The sequence below is a fragment of the Quercus lobata genome, chromosome 5, assembly GCF_001633185.2.
Source record: "Quercus lobata isolate SW786 chromosome 5, ValleyOak3.0 Primary Assembly, whole genome shotgun sequence".
Classification (NCBI taxonomy): domain Eukaryota; kingdom Viridiplantae; phylum Streptophyta; class Magnoliopsida; order Fagales; family Fagaceae; genus Quercus; species Quercus lobata.
In genome coordinates this window covers 59,961,038-59,979,349 of record NC_044908.1, presented here as the reverse complement: position 1 = coordinate 59,979,349, position 18,312 = coordinate 59,961,038, and the positions used below count along the sequence as shown (strand labels likewise).

Here is an 18,312-nt window from a genome sequence, read left to right as displayed (position 1 = left end):
ATCCAATTTTCAAAGAGGTTTGAACTTGAAACGTTTGGTAAAATTTATGTATAGTATTAGTCTAAAATTGCTGTTTCGGTGCAAATTACCAAAAAGGACTGGAAAGTACTAAATTCGAATGATGTTATTCTATCATATTTGAAGTAGCTAATAATAATAATAATAATTTTCACTTCCCCTCTAGCCTTTTCTTTAAATAAAAAAGATATGATTATCTGAAGAAAAAACTAAATTAAAATAACTCCAATTACTTTCCCTTTCTCCAAAGCTAATATCAACCTCAAATAATGAAAGTGAAAAAGAGATAGCAAAGAGAGAGAGAGAGAGAGAGAGAAACCAAAGATTTCCTTCACACAGACAGCATGTTGTTGCAAACATGGAAAAAGAGCAAGTAGACATGCGATTTGTTCCTAAGAGTGGTGCCTTCTTATTTCCATTTTCGATAGTGCAATGACTGAGCTCATTCTTGTTGCGACAACATTCTCCACTGCTGTTGCAACTTCTGCCAGAGGCCTTGGGCACAAAGTTGTCACTAGAAAGTCAAGGAGGTAAGGTTATTTGCTGGTTGGTGATTTTGTCATTTAGCAAATGCTTGAGGGTATTTTAGGTATTCAGAAAACGGTTTCCATGAGTTTTCTTTTGAAATAAAGGGCTTTAGATTCTAAAATCCACGGTTTTTGTTTATAAAAAGAACTTAGTGTAAAACGTTTTTCTTGTTGCAACTTCTGCCAGAGGCCTTGAGCACAAAGTTGTCACTAGAAAGTCAAGGAGGTAAGGTTATTTGCTGGTTGGTGATTTTGTCATTTAGCAAATGCTTGAGGGTATTTTAGGTATTCAAGCCTTAAAGAAACGGTTTCCATGAGTTTTCTTTTGAAATAAAGGGCTTTAGATTCTAAAATCCACGGTTTTTGTTTATAAAAAGAACATAGTGTAAAACGTTTTTCTTTAAGAAAGACCCTTCTCCATTTTTTGAAGAACTCCCCTTGACTAAACTTCAAACCTCGTCACATCTAAGCTTATGGATTCTTTTTCAATTGGCGAAATGAGAGTCTTGAAGACTTATAACATTCTCTAGGAAATATACCATGTGATGCTTAGGAACAAAGTTTAGAATCTAATCAAGAGGAATTTGAAAAAATATTTTTCAAAAGTTTTGAGAAAAATGACCAAAACTTTTATGTTTAAAAACATTTTCAAAGAAAGAGAAACGGAAAGCTTTTTTTTATTTTTATTTTTTTGAAAAATGCCCCTTTGGAAGGCTTTTAGGGATTTAGAAAGAAACTTCCTTTAAAAGCATTTCTTTTTGGAAAAAGAGATAGCCATTGGAACCATTTTCATCTTTTAGAAAAGACATTTTTTGAAGGTTTGTTTACCCAATCTCTTTACTCAATGGTAATCTATGGTGCTAGCTAAAGAGCTAGCACCCTTAAACCCCATTACTCATGAGAAATGGAAAGTGGGAAATTTAAGTGCATAAATAAAGGGTATAGAATTTAAAGACTTCAATGTAAAGGAACTTAAAGACAAAGACAATAAAAAAATGCTTAAAATTAAAGGAATTTAAAGACAAGATAAGAAACGTAAAATGCTTGAAATTAAAGGAATTTAAAGATAAGACAATAATGTAAAGTTTATTGGAAATTCTTTTTAGAATTTTTTCCTAAATAAGCTCTAATCTTGCCACCTCCAAGCTTATGTGTCCTTTTCCATAATGAGAAAAGGAAGTCTAGGAAATATATGGCCAAAATGGCCACATACCACTATTTGGCAAAATATTTAGCAATATACCACTGATTGTGAAATATTTAGCAATGTATCACATTTTTGAAACTTGAGTTTGTGAAATTTGAGTTTGCCGTGTAACTCAAGTTTCAGAAACTCGAGTTCTTTGAAAAAATAGCCTTCAAATTTGCTGTGCCATTTTTTATGGAACTCGAGTTCCATCAAAAATTTTCCATGGAACTTAAGTTTGTGAAACTTGAGTTCCATGGCAAACTCGAGTTTTAACAAAGTGATAAATCCCTAATTATTTCACAAACAGTGATAAATCCGTATATATTTTTCCAAACAGTGGTACTTGGCCATTTTGGCTGGAAATATACTCATATTATGCCTAGGAACAAGGTTTAAAACACATTTAGGAAAAACTCATGTATGATAAGGCTTCATTTTCCCACTACGGTTGGTCACTCACATGGACAAGGCCATTGCATAACGTCTAGTTAGGAATATGAAGATTTATCATAGATGTTGGGGTTGTTTTCTCAAGTGAGAAGACAAACAAAGAAAAAAGGGGTAGAAAACATTTTTTAAGGTGGAGAGAGAGAGAGAGAGAGAGAAGAGCATAATAAATAAATAGAGCAATATGTAAAGAACAGTAAAGTAAAGCATTTATATATATATGAAATGGAATGTTTACTAGAGAAAAGGAAAAGAATGAGTACAGCTAGAGGAGAGCTAATCCATTTCATTACAAAACTTGACCACTTATCTAAGGCTTTTTGGAGATGAAAGGTGAAAGAAGGAGGGGTTGGATTTTTATAGAGGTTTCCTAAGGAAAGAGAAAAATACTAATGCTAAAGAGAAAAAGACTAAGGCTGTGTTTGGCAAAATGTAAGATATTTTCTTAGTGTAAAATATTTTAAGATGAAAATATTTTTGGAAAAGGAAAATATTTTCAAGTGTTGGTTGCATTCTAAAAATTGCTTTGGAAAATATTTTTAGGTGTTTGGTTGCATTCTGAAAATGCTATTTTTCTACTAGTTTCTCACATTTTCTCAACTTCCAAACAAATTTTATAATATAAAATATCAATATATAAACTTAAAGAAACAAAACTCAAGACAAAACCATTCCTTAAACACCATCATCCTTGATCAAACTGAGAGAGGGAGGAAGAAAGAGTGAGCGATTAAGGGAAAGAGAGAGGTAGATCGAGAAAGAGATATAGATCAGTCATGGGTGGGTTGATCTAGAGGTGGTGGTGATAAGATCCAAAGGAGACAATCTGACCCAAATCGTGGAGCTTGCATGCACGACGATAGGGTTGTTAGTCGAGGACGAAGATTTGAGCATCACCGGTGGCCAATCTCTCCATCCTTCGACTTGGGCTTGGTGTGACTCGTGAGTGATGAGAGTGAGAGTGAGGAGAACAAATTTTTTTCGAAGGAGTGTAAATGGTTTGAAGGTAACATTAGTGTGTAAAATATTTTACAGGTATGGGTGGGTTATCTTACGGTCATATGCATTAATTTTCAGTTTGACCTTATTTTCTTGAGTTACCAAACACCATCATCGGTGTAAAATGTTTTCCAATTTTCCTTTACTCTCGAAACAAACACAGCCTAAAAGAAAGAGAGAGAGCGACAAAGAAGAGAGTTTTTCCTAGTTTTTTGGTGATTTTTCCAAAAAATCACCCCTTACCCAGTTGCATAAGGGAATGAGGTGTTGCAACAACACCTAACAAAATTTTTGCCTTGCTCCCTTATAGATACCGTATTTTTTCACCCTTGATTTATGTGCCGGACTCCAAAAATTCTAAAAATATTAACTTTCTTCCATGGGGCCACAGAAACATCTAGATTAAGGTGGCACAACCCATTCGAGCATCAGAGCACTCAAATGCCATTTCAGGTCAAATTGACCAAAATGCCCCTAGTCAACCCTAGGTTGATCGAAAGTCAAAGTCAGTCAAAATCATTCTAAAACAAGATTTTTCATGTTTCTACATCAAAATTGAGCTACTCGGTGATTTTCGTCAAGTTTGACCAAGTTTAACTTGAGGTTGACTCCCAAGGGTTTCAAAAACCCTAATTTTGATCTGACCATTAGAATGGGTTGGGACCAGTGCCATTGCAAAGATTATTGAATTCTTTTTCTAACGACTATTCATAGTTCGAAATCAGAGTTAAAACAGTTGAGATATCTTGGAAACTGTGCAAAGCGCTTCAGCTCACTTCCCAAGGCCATAACTTTTGATCCGACCGTTGGAATTTCAATTTCTTTAGTGTTCTGGAAACTGGACATCTAGAGATTTTTAGGGACACTAAGATAAGCTCAATCAGTGTTCAGGAAGGCCTTTAAAGATGCATCCAAAGTCAAACTAGGGAAGAAGCCAGGATTGCTGATGTCAGCATTGGACTCGGTGGCCACTAAAGGGCCACTGGCTTAGTGGCCGCCGAAAGTCGAAAGGTCAGATTTTCATTATAAATAACCTCAGAGCCCCCCCCCCCCAAGACAAAAAAAAAAAAAAAAAAGAATTCTAGGTATTTGGAGCATTTTTTTGGGCAAATTCTCTTTCTTTTCCTCTCTAAATTCTCTCCCAAACACATCCAAAAACCTTTAATTCCTCTATTTTCTTATCAATCAAGAGGTAGTGTTTTTGCACACTTTTTCCTCTCCTTGGTCTTAGAACCTTGGATTTGAGTTTCTGAGGGTGTAGACGTAGCTTTTTAGCTACAATCTACACCCTTTACTTCATCTTGCTGCATAACATGTTAATTTGCTTTCCATAGTATATCTTTGCTTTATCTTGCTTCCTATCATATTTTATAGCTTTTCTAGCATGTCTCCTTGCTTCTTATCATATTTTATCGCTTTGATGATGTTGGCCTAGCCTTTTTAGGCTAGGATATGCCTAAATATTGTGTTTTTACTTGGATCCATGTGCCTAGTGCCTTTTAGCATTCTTATACTTAGATCTATATCTTTGTGTGCTCCATGCCATGTTCATGTGTCTAGATCTACATGCTAGTTGCTATGCTATGAGCTTCTAAAGCCTTTTTATCTCTTGTTATGCCTTTTTCTTATGTTTTGGCCCTTTAGGTAGGGTGTACATCTAGATCTTGTAGTCTAGGCCTACATCCATATGCCAAGACCTATATCAAAGGGTTTGGATCATTTCATTTATGCATATGTATGCTTGCTTCTGTGCTTTATATCCATGTTTGCCTATCTAGATCTAGGCTTTGCCATTCTTTTTGCCCTTCATCGGTATTTGAGGACATTTGCTTGTGTGGTTGCCTCCGTCCCTCTTGTGGCTTGTCCAAATTTGACCACTTGTGAGAGACATCTCTGTGATGTTGATGTGCTTGATACACACCTCTCTCTACTCCGTGCGATGATGTTATGCTTGCCTTACTTGCTTGGTGCCACCTATTTGGCTATCTTTGCTTCTTTGCATTATTGCATGCTTGCCTACATGTTCATGCATGAGTCTTTGCTTGCTTATGTAATCAAGCCTAATTCCTACTATCTCGTGCAGGTTCACACTCGTCTTTGATACACGAGACCCCAAGTCCTTTGTAGGAATCTTGCTTAATGGCACGTGTGTCATCCATACTCCAATCTCATGGAACTATGGACACCCGATCCAAACCTACATTTTATCCTCCGAGGACACTCCCTTTTGTTTGATAACATGTTTGTTTGCCCCCATTTGGCTCTCTTTGATAGTTTGTCTATTAGCATGCTTCCTTTATTCATTTCTTTGCTTGTCTCTTGGCTTGTTTCCTTTGCCTTTGCATGTACACGCTAGGAGCATGGACACTTAGAGCAAGCGCACGACCTCCTAAGCACAAGCAACAAGGGCAAGGATGCAAGTAAGAAGACGCAAGCCCAAAAAGGGCAATGTTCAGTAGATTATGAAGCCTAGCCTCCTCGAGCAGTTTTCTCTCTCCCTCTCTTCTACTCTTTTCCCTAGAATCTTGTATTAGGGTTCCCCTCTCCATGTACCCTTTATCTTTCTTACTTCTTGCTTGGACCATGTTTTTGGGTATGACAATGTCTGTTTTACATTTCTTGTGCCTTGCTGGGCCATACCCTTGGGATGTTAGCTATGTTTGTTTTACTTTCCTACTCTATGCGATAGCATTGTGCATGATGTATGTGTATCTATATATGCTTGCATATGGGTGATTCTGCATTTTGTATGATGGACCCTCTTGGCTATGTGAGCGACCCTTTTTAGCCATGAGTGCTTTTGACCTTGCAATGTGGGTATGTGCCCTAGACAATTGTTGTAGATGCATATTCATGCTACATTGCGTGTACAATCATCGCGGTGTGACTGTCTCGATCCATGTCACCAAGTGACATTGGTTTTCTTGTGTATGCGACACGCATCAATGTGCTTAATGCTTTGAGGGGCTCTAGATCATCTTAGCTTAAGCATGTTGGCACGCACCATATACACAAGCATGAAACCCTGTCGGTGCACCATAGCGCACCAAACGCGAAACTTTGCCAAATTTTCTCTGTGAAAATGGGGCATCCCCAATGTCATATTCTCATGACAATCTCATGGCGAAAGATTGGTGAGGATAGTGTTTTTTGTGCTATGACACACCTGAGGTGAAATGCTATAGGATTCGCAGTGAAAATTTGGCACCGATTCCACACACACTAGGGAAGCATCGATCAAGATCACACCCTTTCCGAAACCAAACCTCAAAACTCAATTCATTTAAAGCCCCAAAAGCTAATGCCAATAGCTTGTTTTTAATTGCTAATGTCCTTAAATTAAGATTTTATCAAAACAAAAGATTGTCCTTAGACAAGTGTTGTAGGGTACCTAATACCTTCCCCACATGTAACCAAACTTCCGAACTCAAGAATCAAGATTTTTTACCCATCCACTTTAGATTAGGAAAAACGACATTTTTCTTAACCTAAGATTGGTAATAAAATCAAATAGTATCAGATGACCAATCACACCTTAGAAAATACCCAATGATTGATGGCGATTTCACTTACCTTTGGTAACTCAATTAAAATTGACTCATTTTCCAATCACACACCAAAGGTAAAACTTTCCTCCACAGCACTTGAGCTCCCGAGCCTGCATATCGCAAGCGCTCATGCGAGCGCCGCCGCAATGGGTGGTCAAACCACCATGAGGCATTGAAATCCCCACACTTTCCCTTTCCGTATTTTTCCTAGTTCAGGTCTGATTAAGAAAATCAATCAAGAACAATGGCAATGCAAAAACATGAAATTATGGGTTGGTCTTATGAGAAGGATAGGCTGGCACCCAAGCAAGAGAGGTAGAAGCTCCTTTCTCTAGACTTTGACAATTCACTGGTTTGGGTACGCAGGACAGTGAATCCAATAAAGCCAAATGTGCTTTCAAATCAAAGTGTCAAGGAAGTGAGATGGCTAGCTAGACGGCTACGATTATGAGAAGAAGTGTGCTTAAATATGAGGTTTACTAATACGATTCTGAAGCGGCTTTCTCGATACGAAAGAAAAGGCCTAGCAAGGCCTAGCCTGAATACATATATATATATACAAATAGCATTACATTAGCTGTTGCTTGTTGTATCTTACTGATGCAGCAAGGGAGGGTCAGACTGTATCGCTTTTCAGATGTAAATAGGTGCCCCTTTGGCTGCTCCTCTTATTCCATTATCGATTGCTTCTAGCAGCGAATAATAGGAAAATCTCTATTGTGGCCCTTGCCCGTCCTAAAAAAGCCTTGTCCAAGGCCTCTTTTCTACGAAGCCTTGGCAAGTAGTCTTTTACCAAAAAGTTGGCTGAATATATCATGGGATGCCTGATTTGCAATTGAGCTAGCTGACAACTAGCTTATAAGTAGGATGATCTCTTAGGTCTGGCGTGAGCCACTCAATTCCTACTTCCACTCAACAAAAAATATAGGATTCTGGGGCCCTACCTCCAGAGTGGGATATGGAGGAGTGCGTACAACTATTTCGGACCAAAGGGGGTCGGGCCAATAAATAATAAGTAAAAGAAGTAATAAAGGGGAGCCACACCTAGGCTATGAGCTAGTGGGTCCTTTTCTTGCCGCAAGGGTTGAGTTCGCTAGTCATTCAATCCGATCTTCCCTTCGCATGGCAGAAGAGCACAGCTTGAGACTACTCTAACAATTGAAAATGAAAGGCAAGCAAGAATTGAACCCGGCCAGTGCTGATGAGTAGTGATTCGATGTTTGATCTTGTCAATGGGTTGATGGCAATTTTCTATTTTTTTCCCACCTAGAATAAGATAGAATTAGGGTGGATGTTGACTGCTTTATCTTAGGGGTTCTCTACCCTTCTAATTTCATTCTCACTCTACCCGTATTGAATGAAGTTTGGTATGAGCATGAAAACTGCGATTCAAGGTTGTCCTTACCATACCTAACTAAGGAAAGGATAGAGGGATGGAGCCCCATCAATGAAAGAAGTAAGGCTAATCGATTTCCAAGATTTTAGTACTTCTGGTAAGGTTCCCGGGATTGGAGTGGCTCGGGTCGAGGTTGGACGGAGGATATCCCGATTATGATCCCTATGGGGCTTGTATAGAATCTATATCTTCGATTGACTTCGGGTTCTCTTCCCTACTTGTCGGTTCTCCCTTCTTACTTTCCTTTCATTAACAACTGGCCCCTTGTCTCGTACCTCTCCCTTGGCCTAGGAATGATAGAAGAAGGAATGGAATGAAACCGATAGAGGAATCTGTTGAGTAAAGCCCACCCTTGATTGAATAATTGATGGAATAAGTTTTTTCCCCCAGGTGACGGGTGCGCCTTGGGGCATGCCAAGTTCTGGTGGAATCTCCAGATCAGCAGAAGAAAACCAAATCCCTGGAAAACCGCTTCGAATGTCACAGGCGGCAATTGGAAACTTCCAGTCGCTTATTAGGACTTATCGAATCATACCAAAATGTGCATAACTTGATTGGAAGCACGGAGGTTAATTCGCAATGGGCTAACTCACCCAGCCATGATGCATGATAGAAGAGAGCGAGCACAAAATGGAGTTTCCCTTTTGGGTGAGGCTCAAGTTCGAAAAGAATCTTTTTCAAGACTTTCTCACCTATGTTGAACTTTCCGGTGCATTCCAACCGAAGGATGGAGCGTGCAAAGTCGATCGTGCACCTGTCGTGTGGCCCGTTGGTCCTAAGCAATGTCTTGCGCAAAGCGACCCACCTAGAAACAGCCCTTCTTTATGTTAAGGGGGCACTCCAATGGAACTTTGATCAGTTTGGGTGCTCTATGTATGATGTAGACTCCATCAGATACATATCGATTTCTTTCTGATGGATCAAGAATAGATAGTTGTCTCATCAATAGATAGAAATCTCTGATTTCCCCTTATAATTGATTTGAAAATAGCACATTCATATTACTTTTCGTTCTTTTTTGCCACGCCAACATAGCCGCCATAATAAGAAAAGTGAGCGAAGTAGCTAGAAGCGCTTGCTTTTAGCCCTTGATGAATTCTTATTCACAAATGAATTTTTATTTTGGGAAAGCCAACAGAAAAATTCGATTCTGACCTTGTAGAGCCTTTTCGAGCTTAGATTCTTCAACTTTGATGTCATTGGAAAGGTCTAGATATATAGTTTCCATAGGTCTTAACCTTGTATGATTAGGAGCCACGGTCGTCGAGATATAGCATTTGGAAGGGATGTGACGTAGTGAAGGAAATTCTATAGCACTATTCTTGAAAAATTATTTTCTCCCAATCCATGATGGATATCGTCGAGCCCATTTTATGGAAGGTATATGAGACATCATAATTCAATCTAATTTAAGTAGATTGCTTCAATCGTGGCTGAATCGGTACATTTTGTTGCGCAAAAATTGCCCCAAAAATAGCTCTTTTTTACTTGAAAATAATAATATTACATTTAATCAAGATTTTTGTATTTACTTGATATCTCATCTGCTTTAACTCCGGATTTGGCCCATGAGCTATCATTTCAAAGGGAATTTCATGATTTACAAAATGGTCCAAAATTTAGCTCAATCGAATGGGCGAATAAAGAGTTCAATATTTTGACCATCCCAATTAGGGTTTTTGGTCTAATTTTTGCTAGAAATGATAAAATTGACTTTGGATTTTTGTACCGTCATCCGATTAGGGTCAATAGGATTATTTCAAATTATTCCCAACTTTTTTGTTTTCAAAATCATGGTTTTCACCCTTTTTTAAGATGGTTTTTTTTTAGAATACTAAGTATTTTGAATACACACACGAGGAGAGAGGAGAAGATCTTAAAAAAGCTAACAATGGTATAATCCAAAAGGGCCTATCCTTTTTTAAGATTTAAATTACTATTTTGACGCATTGATCGGGATCAAACAAAATATGGTATCGACAATCCTATTTACAAATTGAGTAAAGGGTAAGACTTAGGAACATTATTTAGGTGTCGTTCCTTAGATTCCCCTCTTAAGATTTTACCATGTGGATTTTTTCTTATAAGATGGAAGTGTATTTTTTAGTTAAATAGCCATATGACTGAATTTTAAGATGAGAATCTAAGGAACAACACTTAAGGTACTGTACCTAAGTTTTGTCCTTGAGTAAATAGCACTTGTTTCATACACAAAAGATTGAGATTTACATTAATTCATTAAGTGGTTGCTTCATTCGTACTTTTTGCAAGTTTAAGCATAAAGATACCCCTTCGTAATGTTCATACCATATAGTTCATACTGCTTGATGTCCAAACAAATTTTTTTTTTGGCTAAATTACAAATTGCACCATTTAACTTTGTCTAAAATTTAAGTGAATGACTAATTGTGTTATTTCTTCTTCTTCTTCCTCTTCTTCTTCTTCTTCTTCTTCTTCTTCTTCTTCTTTTTTTTTTTTTTTTTTTTTTTTTTTTTTTTTTTTTTGAGGAAAAGACTAATTGAGTTATGATTATATACTAAGTACAATCATTATATGCTAGAATATTAAGTGGTAAGTTAGAGCATTTCCATTAGCAGCCACTTTAAACTAAATTTTCAACAAAATTATAGCTAAAAACCCTTAAAACACTTGGGCATCAACCTCAATAGTTTGTCCCAAAACATAGCAAATGAACAGTGTCCTCACCACAAGTATTGAGACATTATTCATTAATTAACCAATATCACCCAATATTATATTTGGTTCTCTCTCTTCCTATCTGATTTTCTCTCTCTCGCTCTCACTCCACTAGACCAAACACTTTTCTTTTTCTCTATTCCTTCGAATCATACCTCCATAGCTCGTCCTTGAAGAAATCTCCACCTTTCTCCAACACCATCACCTATGGGTATTCGACCGCTCAATTTTCAGATCTGGTGGTTGAACATGGGTTTGTGAATGTGTAATGTTTATGGGTTTTTGTTTTTGATTGGCGGTGGGTTTCTGTTTTTGGGACTTTTCACCTCTGTTAGACGATTAGGGTGGTGTTATTGGGAATTGTAGATTGGGTTTTTCCTCTTCTGTTGGCAGTGGTGTTATCCAATTGCCAATGTACAAGTTTTACTAATAGTTTTCTTTTAATTGTTTGAGTATCATGTTTTGTTTATCACTTTATCACATTTTTAATTTGTCTTAATCTAGAGAAAATTTAATATTAATGAAATTTTTTTCTTTTTTATTTTTGATACTCAAAAATAGAAAATTATCAACATTTTCATATGATATATACATATAATTTGCACTTATTAAATTTAAGTGACTTCAATTCTATAAAGACTTCTTATTAAGCCTTATGTTTATACATAACCATAAAACAATGCTTCATCGTGAAGCTCTTGGAGCTAAAGCTCCCATGATTAAAAAAAAAAAATTGAAAGTTCTTGGCTTTTTTGTGAACTTAAACAACCTTTCATGGAGTCCCCAAAGCAATTGTCCCACCAAATGAAAGGATTCTCATATTTTTCAAGAATCCGTATAGGGCTTGTAAGGAAGCCTCCAAACTTAAATTTCTTGAAACATAAATCTCATTTAGAGTAGTGGATGCATTCAGATCAAGTGCCCTCAGGGGCAAAAGGGGTATGTATTCTCCTAGGCTGGACCTTTAAGTAAAACCAATGGTTCTACTTGTAGAGACATTTTCAATATTTCAATTTTGGATGATAGAATTTGCATTGGGAAAACTGGCAGACCGAGGCTCAGGGAATCTTAGGGAAGTAGCTTTCTACAAAGCCTTTAAAGTGCCCAGAAACTTGTAGATTTCCATAATATTACTCGAGGAAGAAGAAGAAAAAAAATGTTATTAAACCATATATTTATACATAACCATAGGATAATAAATAATTGGGTGGTTGGATTTGGTTTCATTTTTTAGGGGGTAGGGAGAGGGAGGAGGAAAAATAGGGAGGATTTGAAAGTTTTCATTATTCTATTTTAATTTTTCATTAGGAATTTGAAAATTAAAATCTTGAATATCAATTTAATGTACTCAACAACCATTTTCCTAAAACTTAGAAAATGGTATTTGGTACTTTACTTTTTTTTTAAAAAAAAATACTATTTTTGATTTATTAAATTGTGAGTCTATTCTATTCACACTTCAAATTTTGTTTTTAAATGTTCATGGTAAAAAATGTTAATGGTTGAGAGTCCCCTTATGCCCATCTCACCAAAAGATGGACCCAAGTTATTGCATCGTATTTGATAATATTTGCAACTAATGCTGCCAATCTTTTGTCAATTACTCTAATCAAATAAAAAACTCTCCTGACTTTAGCTAGTCGTCTTTAAATCAAAAATTAAAAGCTCATGCAAGCATCTAGTTGGAGTGAATCTATTATATACTTCAAGCCTACATTATGTGATTAGAATGCAGAAGAAATTTAAACCCATAATAAAGAAGCTCTAGATATAATAGATCGACCCTCCCCAGATGACAAATATATTCCAACAACAAGATAACTTGATTCAAAGATAAACAAATATAATAGATTTTTTTTTCTTTCTTATTTTTTATGCTCAAAATAGTGAAGTAATTTCCTATTCAGTTGCCACAAGTACAAATTTTAACAATAGTTTTACTATTGATTTTCCAAGTATATGTTTTGCGTTTATTATTTTATCTCCTTTTTTTATTCAATTTCATCTGAAGAGAAATTAATATAATGCATTTTTTTTTCTTTTTTCTTTTTTTTCTTTTTTTATGCTCAAACTAGAAAATTATCATCATTGTAATAAAAAATTATACATATAATTTGCATTTATCATATTAAAGATATTTCAATTCCATAATCACTTCTTATTAAGTTGTATGTTTATACATAATATATAACCATAATTAGGATATGATTGGTAACTGTTTTTTCTATTTTTTAGACTAAAAAACTTGTTGGCAACCCAAAATGGATAGAAAACAAAAACTGTTATCAAAACTCAATTTATGAAGGAAACTAAAAAACATGTAAAATGCTGTTTTCAGTTTCTAATTTTTAAAAGTCAATGAAAATATACATTTAATTTAATGAATCTATCTCATTTAATGAGTTGGTATTAGAGTTCAAATCCTAGGAACAACATATTTTAGTATTTTCTTTTTTTTTTTCAAAAAACTATTTTTTTTTTTAATTTCAACTAACCAAATATGTTTTTTATTTCAAAAGTACAAGATTTTTTTATATATTTATATTCCCAAAAACAAGTTTTTGAAAATAGAAAATAAAAACAATTACCTAATATAACCTTAATGTTTATTGGATTAGTATGAGATTGTGCTTAATGATTTGAAATAGATAATTAATTGGAAAAAATAGTTATAGTTTTTATTATAAATCCTAATAGAATTTATATTCTAATAAATAACAACTAGTTATAAATTTTTTATAAATCTCTATCATTATAACTAATGAATTATATATAAAAAAAAAAATCTGATTTTTGTTATGGTTGCACTAAATTGTAACAAGTGCTCAAAAGTTTTTTTTTTTTTTTGAGATAGAGAGTTTCAGCCTAAGATGTCCGCTCCTGATAACTCTTTATCATCAGACCAATACAACAATCAATTTTTGGTGTAGATGGAGATTAAATCCTAAATCTCTTATTCAATCATCAGAGACTTTACCAAAAACCTTAATTGGCTAAATGGCTACACCAAATTGCGGCAATTTTTTAAAATGAAAACAATAGTGTTTTTGTTCTTAATTATCAACTTCCAATAAATCAACAAATTCATTACTGTGAAAAAAATAATTAAAAAAAAAAAAAAAAAAAAAAAAAAACGTTGTTGCCAATGCAACGAAGTGACCTGTCAAGATTTGTAATATCTATACTTATTTGGTTTGTTAGATTGGTCATACCAGGATGAAAATTCATCTATCCATAATCCAATTAACAATTGATTTTTGAGAAGAACCAACAGTTGATTGATCGTTACTTATGAGTTATGACTATTTATAGATTGAGAAGTTATTTATAAAAATAATAAAAAGACCATTTATAAATAATAATAATAAGTTTCTCTAAAAAAAAAATAATAATAAAACGATAATTCCTTAAAATTCAATAGATTAAGAAGTTATCTTCTTTGTTTTAAAAAAAAAAAAAAGAAGTTATCTTTTTTTTTTTTTTTTTTTTTGAAAACAAGAAGTTATCTTCTTATTTAACTAGTATTCTATTTAATCTAGGAACAACATATTTCAAGAACAAAAAAAAAAAAAAAACGTAATTTAAAGAACTACGTCCCTCACCAAAATTTAAGGCAATATATTAGTGATCTCAAAAACTCAAAGACGTAAACCAAAGAACTACCCTCCCTTCTCTCTCTCCGTGCATGCATCGCCTCTTCCGTTTCAAAAAATGTCCATAACGAAAGAAACACGACCACAACCACAGATCCTCCAACGGCAGAAGTAGCATATCCCAGTCCCAGAAAATGTCGTGTTTGAAATACTGGTAACACTACCCGTGAAATCTATACTAAGATTTAGATGCGCTTGCAAATCCTGGCACTCGTACATCACCAACTACCCCAATTTCATCTCCACCCGGTACCTGAATAACTTGTGCTGCGATCATGGTTATATCATACACGTGCCCAAGAACAAGACTAGGGCTCTTGACAGTCAAGTTTGTACAGTCTCTTGTGACCGCACTTTGGAAAAGATATCTGAGTTTAGAATTCCCTTCACTTTTGAGTCTGGGTATGCCTATTTAGTGGGTTCATGCAATGGCCTTTTGTGTCTCACTGATTCTTGGAGATACTCTTTGGGTAATAATGCTATATACTTGTTGAACCCTAGTATTAGAAAATATAAGAGGTTGCCTGGCACTTGTTTAAGCTACTCAGATTGTTTTGAACTTGGATTTGCGTACGATTTCCAAAATAATGACTATAAGGTTGTGAGGATTTCACAGCCTTCTTCCAAACGTATGCCTCCCCTTCAGTTTGAGGTCTACACATTAAGATTGGATTCATAGAAAAGAATTGGACTTGGAATCTTGTGGAGACCCAATGTTTTGTCTTACAACTTTAAGTGTTATTTTTCATGCTCATTTGTTAGTCGACATTTGCATTGGATGCTAGATATTTTTGAAGAAGTGGCAGGACAACCAAAGCCTAGTGAAATGATATTGTCATTCGATGTCAATAGCGAGAAATTCAAAGAGCTACCACTCCCCAAAGACGATTCATTCATACGAGGCGGTTTTGAGACATGTCTTACGATGTTCAAGGGGAAACTAGCTTTGATTCAATTTGGACTTGTACAACAATATGGTCCACATGTCATGCAATATTGGGTGATGAGGGAGTATGGTCTGCCTGAATCTTGGAAGAAATTTTGTGTTGTTCTAGTTGAAAGTCCTACCAATTTCGTTGGTTTCACCAAGTATGGTTCACTTTTATTTCAAACCAAGAGTGAACCAAAGAAGGAAGATAAGTTTGTTTTAGTTGACCCCAAAACTCAATACAAAAAGGATAATATTCACCTTAAATACCCTTTAGAGGTAACTCTTTTAAATTTAGCTACTTACATGGAGAACATTACCTTACTTGATGAAGCAAAAGTAGTATCTTACTAAGAAGATGGTGGTAGGTGTATAAAAAGAAGAAGTTATATCATTACGGTATGGATGAATTGAAACCTTAGTCTTGGAATTTTTAAAGGTGTATTTTTACCTTGATTTTTAAAATCCTTTCATGGTTCTGGCTAAGAGCCTTGTAACTATCCAAGGTTGTAACTATCAAATTTTATTATCCTTTCTTGGTTTCTGGCCATTATATACTAATATTTTATATATGTGGATGGTTGTTGTGCATACACCAAGATTCATTACTTATTTCGTGAGCATATTATCATTCCAAGGCCATGTTTTTACTTCCCTGTTCTAGCTATATGGTCTTTGCTGGTGTCTGCATTACATCTAATCTTTATATTGATTACAAGAATCTAATTCTTATGACAAAGAAACCGTTCTGCAAAATAGACGATCTTGCCATAGCAGATCACTGTATCTCTATCCTTTAAGAGATATACCTAGATATGCAATGCTATTATATCTCGCTTAGGTCCCATGTTTATAGTTAGTGGATGTGGATCACAAAGTAGGTTTAGCTACTTAAACATTGTGATTTTATTGGTACTTTTGTGCTTTTTATCCTAAAGAAACATGCTATAGTTTATACTACTATGGAATATATAATATGTTGTTTGGTTGAAGAGGAAGAATTTAAGGCGTGCATGTTTGATATCTATTAGGTTTTCAAAGTGCATTGGTTTTTTTTCCTCAGCATTAATGGCATTTTACTGATCCAATTTGTTCATGAGAAAACTTGGTTGATGCATCCATATACCATTTTAGTTGTATGTCAATCTAAGAATATATTTGGATTGACTTCTTACTATGGACATCAACTAGTTAGTACAAACTTCTTGCTAATTCTCAATCTAGAGTAATGTTCTAGAAAACCAACTTACACTTCAAAACCAATCAAAACAAAATGATCTCATTCAGATCCACTCTTTTTTAATAGCACATATATTCAGATCGGAACAAATTGTTGATCATCTAGCAAATTGCTAAAAACAGTGGTGAAGATGACAAACAAACATGAACTACTTGAATGACTTGGCGTGATTGGAAAGAATACGAAAACTAGAAATGATGAACAAAAGGTTCCTCCAAGTACATGTCTCTCTCTCTCTCTCTCTCTCTCTCTCTCCCCCCCCCCCCCCCCGGATTAGGTCAAGTCCTAACCCTCTCTCCCTTTAGTCTTTTGCTTTTCTCTTGCTCCATTTTTTGGCTTTTGGGTTTATTTATTTCATTCATTGAAAACATAATAAAAAGTTTTCCCCTTTTTCAATATGCTATACGGTTTTGATCTATGGCTTTGTATGCGTGTTTTGGGGAAAAGAAGATGATATTGTTGGGCTAAGGATTTCTGACTGTTCATAGTTTTTATTTTTGTTGATGGGAAGTAATGGATTTGACGCTGATTTTATAATTGGGTGTGTTTGTGTGTGAATTATCTAAAGAATTGTATTGAAAATGATGGTCAAAATGAAAATTAGGTGAACGTCCCTGTGCTTTCATTGGTTTCACTAAGTATGCTTCACTTCTATTTTCGAACCAAGAGTGAATCAGAGAGGGAAGATTAGTTTGTTTTAAATTTTTAATTGACCCCAAAACTCTGCTTGAGAAGAATATTAATACTCAACTAAAATATCCTTTAGACATAACTATTTTAATATAGCAAATTACATGAAGAATCTTGCTTTACTTGATGAAGCAAATGTGGCATCTTACTAGCGGTTTGGATTGCGCGTTTGCGTCTGCCGTCTGGTGTTTTGCTTTTGCATTTTTTTTTTTTTTTTTTTCTAAGCCGCTTATGTTGACTTTTAGAGACAAAATTTGTTGTTCATGAACAGTGCATGCACTGTTCACACACTGTGCATACACTGTTTACGTATTTAAAAATATTAAAAATGAGTTTCACGGTACTATTCACACATTTAAAAATTATTTTGTTATAGAGTGTTCAGTTTCAGCAAAAATAAATTCAATCCAAACGTAAGAAGATGGTGGTAGATGTATAAAAGGTAGAAGTTTTAAGTTAATGGTATGAAAATTGAAACCTTAGTCCTGATTTTACCTAATGTAGTAATCAAGTTAGTATATTTAAAAACATACTGTAATTTTTACCTCAAATTTATATATCCTCTCATGATTTTGGTCAAAAGATTTATAACTCAACTGGTTGGCATTCTCTAATATTTCCAATAGAAACATTTAGGTGTTAAACTCTCGTCCTCTGTTTTAACTATCAAACTATCCTTTCATTCCAAGGCCATGTTTGGACCCAAGCCTTCAAGCAATGGAGGTGTTTGCTTGATTTTTTTAAAATTTTATTTTACTCCTCAGGTGGACCTCACTTTGTTCCTGAAATTGGAGTCAATTTCTTGGATGAACAATCAATCTTAGATTTGGTTAAATGTACGTGATGAATAGAAAGTATTTACATCTGAATTGGCTACGGGTTGCTCATAAAAGTTCTACTAATTTTCGTAGAATAAGTATAAAACTCAGTTTTTTTTTTTTTTTTTTTAAAAAAAAAAATTTAATCAGCTTTATTAATTT

At 34.9% G+C, this 18,312-nt stretch overlaps 1 protein-coding gene across 1 annotated transcript; it reads left to right on the top strand.

Annotated features, from left to right (window-relative positions):
- The first annotated feature begins 450 nt into the window (after positions 1-450).
- Positions 451-15,756, top strand: LOC115990833. The gene is made up of 3 exons (XM_031114607.1): positions 451-548; positions 14,664-15,103; positions 15,260-15,756. Exons 1-3 carry the CDS (start codon positions 451-453, stop codon positions 15,754-15,756), a joined length of 1,035 nt encoding a protein of 344 aa, XP_030970467.1.
- The last annotated feature ends 2,556 nt before the right edge of the window (positions 15,757-18,312 follow it).